This window comes from Rhinoderma darwinii, chromosome 5, assembly GCF_050947455.1.
Source record: "Rhinoderma darwinii isolate aRhiDar2 chromosome 5, aRhiDar2.hap1, whole genome shotgun sequence".
In the NCBI taxonomy this organism is placed as follows: domain Eukaryota; kingdom Metazoa; phylum Chordata; class Amphibia; order Anura; family Rhinodermatidae; genus Rhinoderma; species Rhinoderma darwinii.
This window is the reverse complement of record NC_134691.1, coordinates 142,388,711-142,401,589: the sequence shown is the minus strand read 5'-3', so window position 1 is coordinate 142,401,589 and position 12,879 is coordinate 142,388,711. Positions and strand designations below refer to the sequence as shown.

General features: G+C 44.4%; 1 protein-coding gene across 1 annotated transcript; it reads right to left on the bottom strand.

Annotated features, from left to right (window-relative positions):
• Nucleotides 1-3,063: 3,063 nt before the first annotated feature.
• Nucleotides 3,064-8,971, bottom strand: LOC142652510 (uncharacterized). The gene is made up of 2 exons (XM_075828160.1): nucleotides 8,293-8,971; nucleotides 3,064-3,981 (listed from the first exon to the last, which is right to left on the bottom strand). The coding sequence occupies exons 1-2, from the start codon at nucleotides 8,969-8,971 to the stop codon at nucleotides 3,389-3,391; spliced, it is 1,272 nt and encodes a 423-aa protein (XP_075684275.1). The 3' UTR covers nucleotides 3,064-3,388.
• Between the last annotated feature and the right edge of the window lie 3,908 nt (nucleotides 8,972-12,879).

Below are 12,879 nucleotides of genomic sequence, written 5' to 3'. Positions count from 1 at the left end.
TAGAGCAAAGCCTAATTTGGACCATTTAAATTTAAGTAAAATAAAAGGATAAGACACTTAACATCAGTAGGGAGCGTGGCCAGAAGTCCATGGAGGCAGACGTGTCGCCTCAGAACTCCGTAACCTGCATCCATCATGACACTGCAGCCTGTACTCTGCTCCACCCAACTGTCCTGGTAACTAGGGAAATCAGATTATCGAGTGCAGAAGGAAGGTCTTAATCTACCCATACATCTTCGATATGGCCCGATAAACCGTCATAGAATGCCGCAACCAGAGCTTCACTGTTCCAGGCTAATTAAGTTGCCATGATACAAAATGTAACAGCATATTGACCTATTGTAGAAGCACCTTGCTTGAGGCAAAGAAGAGCTGAAGCAGCAGAGGTAGTACGGCCAGGTTCTTTGAATTCTCTTACAAAAGAAGCCAGAAATGTAGACAGGGAGGACACTATTGGATAACAACATTCACAAGGGGGGGGGGGGTGGATCTTAAGCCAGAGCCTCTCCAGAAAGCAATGAAATTTTATAGGCTACTTTTACTCAGTCTGAGTTGAACTACTGAGGGCAAAGTTCAAAATGTATGGTGCATTGGTTGAGTAAACCACAACAGTCCTTAGGGTTCCAATTAAACCATGCAGGAACAGGTAAATGCAGAGAAGGATCCGAGGTAGCAGGAACAGAAGAAGTGATGACTACTGCTGTCCAATGGGACATAGATGTTGCGGATGTCACAGGAGATGCAGGTTGCAAAACGTCCAAGCTTGCTAAAAGTCTCTGAAGTAAACAATTTCCTGTTGTCAATTTCCTTCATATCCTGTCACCTCCTGCTGGGTAACTTGGCCGGCAAGTTCATAGAAGTCTACCATGAAGGGTATATACATTGCAGCACTTTTGAGATCTATGGCTTGCAGATACTGTCATGTATCTCAAGGAGAAGTGGATCATCTAATTGCAAATAGTTTGGCGCTGACTAGATTGACGTGCAGAGTCTAAGGAAATCTACGGTTCTACACCATTAAACTTTACAAGGAGGTATGGACTTTCCATGTTGTATTGTCAGGTCGCGGTCTTCAGAATAGTCACCCTTTTGCGGCGGTTGCACTGTAGTGAAGGGCCTGTAGCAAAGTCAGGAACGTAGCCAGGGGTGTCAACAGAATAGCAGTCATAACACAATGAGCCAGAGGATGAGGCGGAATTGTAGTTGATAGACAGGACAGGAGTTGATACCAGGAGTAGAACTACAAGAACCAGGCGGCAAATCCAAAGGATGAGACAGGAGCATAAACCAGGAACAAGGCCAAGGTTAGGAGTCACGAGTCAATATACAAGAACCAGCAGCAAGGCAAGGATGTACATTAATATGCAGGTATGTATGGCAGGCTAAACCATTTTACATAGGCAGTCAGGCCTGACGTCATCAGCGGGTGTCGGTTGCCCCAGCAACCCCATTCTGTTAGCCATGAGGAAGATGAGTGCCACAGCCAAACACAGCAAGGTCAGGTAGACAGGATCTGCAGAGGAGGCGTAGTTGCATAGTAACCTGATGCGGCTGTCACTGAAGCCGTGATCGTTTGCTGAGACGTCGCTGGAGCCAGGCGAGGTGAGTAATAGCAAGCCCAGGCCTTCTCTAAGGCTACCATTATTCGGCATTTACAGCACCATATCAAGTACCTGGACAACAGGAGGAGATAACATAATATCAGAGTACAAGGGGACCTGAAATCCCAGAGGGATGAAGATGTGGCAACAGTCCTTCAAATGATCTTCAGCTCTGTCCTGGGCCACCCTCCACGCACTTAAATAAAATGTATAGGGCTCACAGAGCTTTGCAACCTAAGCATTACGGACTTTATCCATAATATTGTTTCTTTTATCTCCTTAGAACCCCCCTCTTTTTTTAACTCTTTTTCTGCCCAATTTAGCATAAGCCTTTTATTATATATCCTTGATACACATCTCCAATATATATAGTTTACTTAATTTTTTTTTACTGTTTTTCCCTGTATACGCACGCCTAAATGCTTGGATGGAAGATATGGTTGGATAAAGAGTTAAGATAGTATTACACGGCCCGACGTGGGCCATGTAAACGAGCACTGATCAATGAGACAGCTCGATGATCGGCGCTCATTTGCACCTTTCAGAAGGAGCTATTATGGGGGCAAGCGGTTGTTACTTCGATCGCTCGTCCCCATACAGTTCTATCATGTCGGCAGCACGTCTCCCTGATCACACAGGGAGATGTGCTGCCGACAATGATAAAAGTTTATGCATTTAAAACAATACAATCAGCAGATGAATGAGTGTTTGCTCATTCATCGGCTAATCGTTGCCCTGTTTACACAGGCCAATTATCGGGAATGAGCGTTATATGAATGCTCGTTTGCCCGATAATTGGCCAGTGTAAAAGGGCCTTTACCACATGGAATCTGGAGAGTGATCTGATCCAGGGCGGCTAAAATGTTCCTATACATGGTAGCACAAACCCCACAATACTCAATCAAAATGAAATAAAACATGACAACAGTTTCTTTGGATAAAAATGGCCACAGTGTTTATTAAGGGTAACCTAAGATAAAATAATTCTAAGAGAATAACCATAAATAATCGAATAAATAATAAAATATAAATATTTTGACCAATAAAAACCAAGTCCGCCCAGCATTAGCTGGGTGACAAACCCCTCTAACAAACAACGTGACGTGAAGGAATTTAAGAACAATAGGGCGGGAGGGTGGGCGACGGTCCAATCTTCAAAAACTGGCTGCTTGACCACGATGAACTGCTCCTTTTATGTCCAATTTTCCCGCCTTTAGGATTTTATCAATGACCAATCAGCTGGCCTTCCACAAAACTGCCTGGAGATAGAATCTGCCAGAACCTGCTCATGCAATTGCACAGCTGACCTAGGTCCAATCAGCTGGGACCAACTCCAAACTGCCCAGAGACAGAAACATCTGGAAACCGGCTCGTGCCACCAGCACAGCTTACCCGGGGGACACCACGATGGTAAGTACCATTCTAATATAAAATAACAAATGGAGAAAAGAGGGAAATGGGGAGAGAAAAACATACCAAGCAAAAAAACATATTTTATTAACAACTTATGGGGGGCCGTGCGACCATGTGTCCCCCAGGCAATAGCCTGGGGGGCCCCTGACATGGTAGCACAAACCCCACAATACTCAATCAAAATGAAATAAAACATGACAACAGTTTCTTTGGATAAAAATGGCCACGGTGTTTATTAAGGGTAACCTAAGATAAAATAATTCTAAGAGAATAACCATAAATAATCGAATAAATAATAAAATATAAATATTTTGACCAATAAAAACCAAGTCCGCCCAGCATTAGCTGGGTGACAAACCCCACAAGCCATGACATTACCAAGACATGGCCCCCCCAAAACACCGCAGCCATTCTTCAATTAAATTCTGCAGGCCCAAATTGAAAATGTCGATACCCACATCAGAAAGATGTATACAATCATTTCTGAACAGCCCGTCTGTGAGGTCTTCAAGGTCACTGTGTCTATAAGAAAGACCCCCGAGGACCGACATGTATTTAGACATGGCTCTATTAATCCTTTTACGGATTCGATTCAAAAACTTATAATTTCCAGAGGACCATAGCAGTCTTGGAATAATCTCTGAAAAGGAAATAGTAGCGTCAGGGAAAAGACATTTTATCAAGGCTATATCCCTTCTCATTTCCCAAAGTAAGTCCAAAGTCTTTTCTTTACCTAGGTCATTGCCTCCAGCATGGATGATAATTAAATTCGGATCCGGCCAATAAGAACTCAGTGATTTAACTAAAGAAAACACGTTCTTCCATTGCAAACCCCTTACCCCATGCCAAAAAACCGAAAAAACTAGCGGATCCATAGACAAATTTTCTGTATAGGACCTTCTCGCGGCTCTCTTCTGTGCCCAAAATATAAAAGAGTGGCCAAGGATCCAAACAACCAAACGCTTACCTGTGGATATATAATTACACTACTAACAAGTCTGGTCGAACATAAAGTTTAAATCTATTAGACTCCCACCTTCCAATTCTTTTTATAATCCCTTCATCAATTCCTAACTGTGCAGCTTCCGTAGCTGCACCTATTCTAAACGAATGGGAGGATATTTTTAAATGCTCCAACTTCAGGGACTTCAAACATTTCTTTAAAACAGAGTTAAACTGAAATCTGGACAGCTGATCCCCATTCTGATGAATCAGGAAAGCAACCCCAAGACTCGGCCTGATTGACAACCAATGTTTAACATTAGAAACTGGGCAAAGAACAGAACCCGAAAACTGATTAATTCTAACCAAACGACCTTTTCCTAATTGATCTGTCTTAGATTTTTTTAACAATAACAAAACATGGTCAATTTTGCAACTAACATCCTGAAATGAAAGGCCCGGGACTGAAACTTTACTCTCTGCCACCAATTCGCTTATTCTCAAGGCTGCAAAGAACATTAACACAAATGCTGTTCTAAACAAACACACTTCAAAATTACTAAAACAAACTAAATGTAACACATTGAATAATTTTAACAACAAATCTAATGAAATAGGCCTTCGTCTTTCCACAACCGGAGCTGACCTATGGTAACCTTTCAAAAGCTGCTTAACTGGGAAGAGCGAAGAAATAGCCGGACAACTGTTTAATTTAAGAAAGCAAGAGATGCCTGCCAGAGACTTAGAAATGGAGGCAAATGACAGCCTCCTACTAATCAGGCTACATACAAATTTTAAAACTAGACCTACCTCATTATGAAAGAAATTACAGTTCTCATTAACACAGAAATTAACCCACTCCTTCCAAGCAGCTGAATAATCAGCCCATGTTCTTGGAGCCAAGGATCTCTGAATATTAACATAGATTAGTCCCAAATCAGATTCCATAAATGAGGAGGACACGGAATTCCACAAAGCTCCGCTTCTGGTGCCATCGTTCTGAACCTCCGCCACTGACAACGAGATAATGAATCTGCTATATCATTCTTTTTTCCTTCTATATAGCTAGCTTTCAACCAGATGTTCAACTTCAGACAACATAAAGTTAAATGTCTTAATATCTTAACTACTAATTCACATTTTGAAGATAATGTGTTAATTGCAAAGACCACACCTTTGTTATCCGTAAACAACAAAATTCTCCTATTCTTAAAATAATGACCCCATACAACTATGGCTACCAAAACCGGAAATAATTCCAATAAGACAATATTTGAAGTAACTTTGCTTACACGCCAAGCACTGGGCCATAACTCAGCCGACCATTGACCATTAAAGAATGCCCCGTAGCCCATACTACCGGCTGCATCCGTAAATAAAGACAAAGAGTCAGAATCCTCAAAATTAAACTGCCAGCAACTGCGTCCATTAAATTTAGATAAAAATTCTAGCCATACAGCTAAATCTTCTTTTAGCTGAACCGTTAACCTAATATGGGACCTAGGTGACTTAAGACCCCTTGTTGAAAAATACAGTCGCTTTGAAAAAACTCTTCCCATAGGAATAACTCTAGAGGCAAAGCTCAACAACCCTAACAGTGACTGCATATCACGTAATGAACATTTCTTCCTAGCTAACATACTGACTAAAGAAACCCTTAACTTTAACAATTTTTCCTCTGGTAAACTAAATTCCATTCTTTCAGAATCTATTCTAATACCTAAAAATTCTAATGACCTACATGGAAACACAGTCTTCTCTTCAGCTAACGGAACACCAAAAAATGTCATAAACTCGACAAATTTTAACAATAAGGAATAACATAACTCAGAACTAGCATCACCTATAAACAAAAAATCATCAAGATAGTGCAGAACACCTCCATCCGGAATTTGCTTCTGCACTACCCAATGTAAAAAGGATGAAAATGCCTCAAAATAGAAACAAGATAAAGAAAAACCCATTGGTAAACATTTGTCATAAAAATAATCACCTTCAAATTGAAAACCTAGAGAGTTGAAACCTGCAGGGTTAACTGGTAGTAAACGGAAAGCTGATTTGATATCAGCTTTTGCTAAAAAAGCATTTTGACCAAACTGTCTCAATAAAGAGACAGCCTGATCAAACGAAGCATAGTGTACTGTCGCTTTAGACTTGTCAGCATCATCATTTAATGAAGCCTTAAACGGGTAAGAAAGGTGATGTATTAAACAGAATGAATTCAATTCCTTCTTAGGGACAATTCCTAAAGGTGAAAGTCTAAAGTTTGTAAACGGCGGATGTATAAGGGCGGGTTCACACATGGCGGAATTGCACTTAAATTCCGCTGCGGACACTCCGCAGCGTTAATCCGCAGCGGAGCCGTTTCTACATTGACTTTCACTTTAATTTAGCAGTGTTCGTTTACACGATGCGTACAATTCCGCTGCGGAGCATAGGCTGCGGAGCGGAATTTGGTGTCCGCAGCATGCTCTGTCTGTTGCGGAGCAGTGGCGGACTCATGGCGGAATTTCTCCATTGACTTCAATGGAGATTCAAAGTTCCGCAATGAAGTCCGCAGCTGTCATGCACATGTCATGTGTGCTGCGGATGCGTCTTGCTTTTTTTACTTGACATTTCTTCATTCTGGCTGGACCTATGTATTTCTAGGTCTACAGCCAGACTGAGGAAGTCAATGGGGCTCCCGTAATGACGGGAGCGTTGCTAGGAGACGTCAGTAAATAGTCACTGTCCAGGGTGCTGAAAGAGTTACGCGATCGGCAGTAACTGTTTCTGCACCCGGGACAGTGACTACCGATCTCAATATACATGTATCTGTAAAAAAACATATAAGTTCATACTTACCGAGAACTCCCTGTTTCTGTCTCCAGTCCGGCCTCCCAGGATGACGTTTCAGTGTAAGTGACGGCTGCAGCCAATCACAGGCCAAGCACAGGCTGCAGCGGTCACATGGACTGGCGCGTCATCCAGGGAGGTCGGGCTGGATGCCGAAGGAGGGACGCGTCATAAAGACAACGGGCGGTAAGTATGAATTTCTTTTACTTTCACTAGGGAAAGTGCTGTCCCTTCTCTCTATCCTGCACTGATAGGGAGAAGGGAAGCACTTTTCCCGCAGTCCGCAGCAGCTAGTCCGCATCAATGTACTGCACATTTTGTGCAGATCCGCAGCCGTAATCCGCAACCCGGATTAGGTGCGGCATTGATGCGGACAGTTGCGGAGGAATTCCGCCATGTGTGGTCATGCCCTAAAAGGACCAGCGATCCTGCCAGTTTCAAGCTCTTTCAGGATTTTCTGATGCACAATATCCTTATGCTGCTGGATGGATTTCAAATTATCCACCCAGCAACAACCAGATCCTTTGAAAGAAGGGATATCAAAACCAAACTTAAAACCGTTAAAAATTAAATTAGCTTTCTCCCTGTCTGGGAACATTTCTAGCCAAGGCGCCATTCTTATTAATTTCACTGGCGTCCATGCTTTTGGATAACTGTTCTTTGGAACTAGGGGGTTGAGACTGGTTTGCTCTTTTAAAACAGCGACACATTGGGTGCGAACCCCCACAAAAGGAACATTCATGTTTATACCGACAATTGTTCAACCATTTACACTGAGCTTCATTATAAGCAAAGCAAACTCCTTTCCTCAACGTATTCTGAGAACTAGGCTGCTGCTTGGGCACTGACCTTTGTGGAAGCATTAAACTAAGCCACAAACCAACATCCTTAGTGCCCCATTTTAATGAAGGGTACACTGCCATCTTCTGGCGAAACATTTCATCATAATTGTACCATGCTAAACCACCAAACTGGCGGTAAGCCTCAAGAATAATGTCTACATGCTGAAATAAATTACTAGAATTAATGAAAGACTTTTCCCCTAAAACTGAAGCATAGATACAGAACGCCTGTAGCCAGTTAAAGAAAGACTTAGGAGGAGAACGTTTTTTATCCTCATCTTTATCAGACTTACCATCCTGCTTGACAAGAGTCTCCTTCGCAGATGGTAATAAAGAAAATAGATCTATAAACTCGTTCCTCCAAATACGCTCCTTAATTGCTGGCTGTAAATGAAAACCTAATGGCGAAATATCGCAAGACATCACTTCCTTACAACAAGTTTCCGAAACACCAATTCCTTTCTCTAAAACAGGAATATTACTAAAACCAGCATTCTGTAAATGCTGACTACTATGCTTCCATACATCAGCGGGGGAACTAGCAGGAACAGCCGACTTGCTGACCAAATCAGCTAATAATTTTAAAATATCAAACATTACATTAGAATTGAGGGGAGGGGGGATGGGGTGGGACAGATAAGGGGTAGCTGGCATCTCACCACTCTGTTCCACCTGTCCTGGGTCGTGCACCACTTCTGCTACCTCCTGCTGCGTGCCTGTAGATCCTGGGGAAACTTGCTGACAGGAAAGTTGACTCCTGGGACCTCTTCTTCTCCTTGATACTGGCGGGGGTGGGGAATAAGCCACCCTAGTCTTCCGGCTCCTCTTCCTCGGTTGCAGCTCTGAAGAAAAGTCCTGCGCCGCCTCTAAAACCAGTGAGGCCGGCGCTTCCGCTGTGTCCTCCACACCATCCTTGGAGCAGGAGGGGGTACCCGACCAACCTGTTGTCTCCCGTTCTCTGACTAAACTTCTGGCCAGCGGGTTAGCCAATTGCGCCGGCACTTGCTGCGCACTTCCGGCACTGTGCGCCACCTTCTTTGATGACACGGTCGGCCGCCTCCTCTCAAGCTCCGGCACCTGGAGCGAACGTCCGGAACTGCGCTCCACCCTCAGTGATGACTCTGCTGCAGACTTCATTCTCTTGGCTGCAGCTGATGACGGCACCTCGAGCGACGACCCAGCAGGAGACACTGCTTCCTCTATGTCGTCTTCCAGCCCAGTAAGTTCACTTCTTCTCTCGACTTCCCTAGACGGCGCTGCTGCTAGGCATTGCCTCAGCCAGTTTTCTCCTCCTTCCGACTCCGCTCTTCTGATCAGCTCCATCAGCAGGACATCCATGGCGACGGTCCAATCTTCAAAAACTGGCTGCTTGACCACGATGAACTGCTCCTTTTATGTCCAATTTTCCCGCCTTTAGGATTTTATCAATGACCAATCAGCTGGCCTTCCACAAAACTGCCTGGAGATAGAATCTGCCAGAACCTGCTCATGCAATTGCACAGCTGACCTAGGTCCAATCAGCTGGGACCAACTCCAAACTGCCCAGAGACAGAAACATCTGGAAACCGGCTCGTGCCACCAGCACAGCTTACCCGGGGGACACCACGATGGTAAGTACCATTCTAATATAAAATAACAAATGGAGAAAAGAGGGAAATGGGGAGAGAAAAACATACCAAGCAAAAAAACATATTTTATTAACAACTTATGGGGGGCCGTGCGACCATGTGTCCCCCAGGCAATAGCCTGGGGGGCCCCTGACATTCTGTACTAGGAAAATAAAATTACATTGATTCTAGCTTACCATCCCACCCCTGAACTCCTCTCTAAGTTTAATCAAACTATAACGAATGTGTACTGACGCTGTAATTCCCTGGCCCTGAACATTCCCTCTATCATGTGTTCTGAGAATGCCGTTGATCATTCCCTATTAGGAGCAGGTTCATACAATATTCAAGGACCTACTCTGCTTGATCAGACTATTACTCTAGACCAGGGTTCAGCAACATGTTGTTACGTACCATAGTGGGCACATGGGGCATGTTTTTTTGGCATGTTTCCCTCTCCCGGTGTCCAGCGCCATTGTGCGGCGCTGCATTATGTGCTTGGCATCACTGAAAACCAGGGGAGAGAGTGGCGCTGCATTGTTTGTTTGTTGACACTGAACACTGGGCGGCGCTGCATTGTGTGTTTGTTGGCACTAAACACTGGGATGTTCTGTGTTGTGTGCTTGGCGAGCAAACAGTGCAGCACCCGCTCTCTCCTGGTGTTTAGCACCGAGGGAGTTTGGTAGCCCCGCTCTCTCTCTACTTTTATGAACCCCCATACTAGCCAGAAAGCTTGCTAAAGATGCTGAAACAGTGCTTCTTTCCTCCGAAAACAGTCCTTTTTTATGTGCCATTGATTTCAATATGCCATTGAAATCACAGGTGTATCTGAAAAAGACACAAAACGTTACTATTTGAAATCAATGCCACTGTGTCAAAGATTATAAGCTTCTTGGTTCAGGAAATCTCTGGCAGCTCTCTATCCTGTGTGCAGCCCCTCTAGCTGGTGTTTAGTCGTCTCTCACTCTCCTGTGTGCAGCCCCCCAAGCTGGTGTTCTGTAACCGCTCTCTTTCCTATGTGCGGCACCCACATGCAGTTGTTCTGTAGCCGCTCCCTCTCCTGTGTGCAGCCCCCCAAGCTGGTGTTTTGTAACCGCTCTCTCTCCTATGTGCGGCACCCACATTCTGGTGTTCTGTAGCCGCTCCCTCTACTGTGTGCAGCCGCCCAAGCTGGTGATCAGTAGCCTCTCTCTCTCTCTCCTTTGTGCAGCCCCCCCCCCCAGCCTGTGTGCAGCGCTTACATGACTTTCATGTTTGCATGGCACACTGAGAACTTCATTTTTGATTTTTTTTCTTTTTGAGCCACATACTGTAAAATAAAAATTTCCGAGCCCTGCCCTAGACCCATTTTACCTATCTTCTAAATATACCTCCTAAAGATCTAGGCAGGTCTTGTATTAGGCTGCTCCTCCACATTTTGACTTCTGCAAAGTGAGGAGCGCACACTAGCATGTGCAACTTGTTCAGCTGCACAGGGGTGCAGAAGGGGCAGTGGGCCCACTCTAGCCTCAGGTGTTTTTAAATCAAGTATACTACTCCCCTTGCCCACGCCCCCTGCTCACAGTCTCCATGCGTGTCTCATTGATTACACAGACACTTCTTCATCCCAGTCAGACAATTTTATTATTTATTCCTTCCCTGCCCTATTCCACCAGAGATGTCATCATTAAGCCTTTTCACTGCCCTAGACTATAAGGGATGTTATGACGATCTATATGTTTTCTGGAGAAAATTATTATTTTTAAATATCAGAAAATGCAATATACAGGCATAGTGGTGGAATAGGGCCCACACGCTGCTTACACACAGGGCCCCTCATTTGTCTGTGTCTGCCCAGAGGCGTGGCTAGGTTCTCCTGCACCCGGGGCAAAGATTCAGCTTGGCCCCCCCTCCAAACTCTTTCCTGACATTTCCTTCCCACTCACCATGTTTGCTTTCTCTACCAATCAATGAGGTGTAACTTTTTTTTTTCCACTTTTTTTTTAATGTAACTTAAGCATAAAGCCATTTGTAAATTTTACAAGCTGTATAGTTCTATGTGCAGTCCTTGTTTTGCGGATCCGTGATATGCAGCCGTATAAATGGCAATGGATGTGTGCTTGAGGCCTTAGGCCTCATGCCTACTTCAGTTTTTTTCATCAGGGTGCTATCCATTGTTTGAACTGATAGCACCCTGACACATTCATTTCAATGGGGCCATGCACACTTCTGTTGTTTTAACGGAAACGTGCGGCCGTTCCCTCACAAATAGGGCCGGTCCTACTCCTGCCCGTTTTTGTCGGAACAGTCTCGGCCTTTGCATTGATTTGGTCCGTGAAGGAACGGACTGCACACGGAAGCTATCCTTGTGTGGTCCGTGATTCAAGGAACCGTCATTAGCGGCCGTTCAATGGCCAACGGAGGTGTGCATAAGGCCATACAGTCAAATCCTTCCTCCCCACTAAAACAATTTATACAGAATCCCCTCACCCCATGTATAATATTTACAGTCAAGTACCCACTCCAACTCAAAAACGGTTTATAAAGAACACAAACACACACACACACACACACACACACACACACACACACGCACACGCACGCACACACACACACACACACACACACACACACACACACACACACACACCACTGACAGATCCCCCTACTTGCACATGCACAGCTGTACTTATCAGTCCGGAGCTCCGTGGAGGGATCTTCATGTTGTCAGCGGTCACACGTTGCAGGCAGGAGGAGAGCTGTGTGTAAGACTGCTGCTCCCCAGCCCTCTCTTCCTCCATCCTCCCTGCCTGTGTGCTAGGTAAATAGCTGGGGCCAAACACTTCAATGTTGTCCTCCTCACAGGCAGAATGTATGGCCGGCTGCATTATATGACGTCACATGTGATGTATAAAGCAGTCGCCCAGAACACACACGCTCTGGCTGTGCAGGAGAACATCGTACATTACATACACAGCTCCCGCTCCTGTACACTGCGCTCCCCCAGCTTTTAAATAAATTTAACAGCAATGGGTGGCCATGGCACTAAACGTCTATGGGCGTAGCGGCCTGGAGAGCACATGCCCCCACTCCCCAGGTTGGCGCCCCCCCTTCCTTCCCTTTTAGTTGCGCCCGGGGCACATGCCCCTTCTGCCCCCCCCCTAGCTACGCCCCTGGTCTGCCCCTGTGCAAAGTGTGTTATTACCCTATTTTGGAAACATCCCATATAAACACATAGTTGATAAAAACAAAAAATCCATCCAGACAGTTCATGCTACAAAAGGACATAGCCATAGTAAACAGAATAATATTATTCATTGTTTACATTGCTGGCTGCATTCAGAGAACTGAAGAATTGCACACTAGAAACAAACAAAATTGATATTACAAAATTACCTATTTTTTTACTTTTAGGAGCTTTAGGTATAAAGAAAAGTTTAGAGCTCCATTATTAACTAATTCAGTATAAACAATGACGATAGCTTATAATACTGGACGTGTAGAGGAAGATAGGATCTGTACTAGCATGTTGCTCTGATATTATTGTTAGGCTTCCTTCACACACACACACACACACACACACACACACACACACACACACACACACACACACACACATATTTTTTTGTGCGGAAAAAAACGCATGTAAATTGCCAACTT

Excerpts from the sequence above, each read along its gene's own strand:
- LOC142652510 (XM_075828160.1), bottom strand. The coding sequence starts at position 8,971 with ATGGATGTCCTGCTGATGGAGCTGATCAGAAGAGCGGAGTCGGAAGGA. Across the intron at positions 3,982-8,292 it reads AGGACAGGTGGAACAGAGTG|GTAAGCGTTTGGTTGTTTGG; the intron begins GTGAGATGCCAG and ends ATATATCCACAG.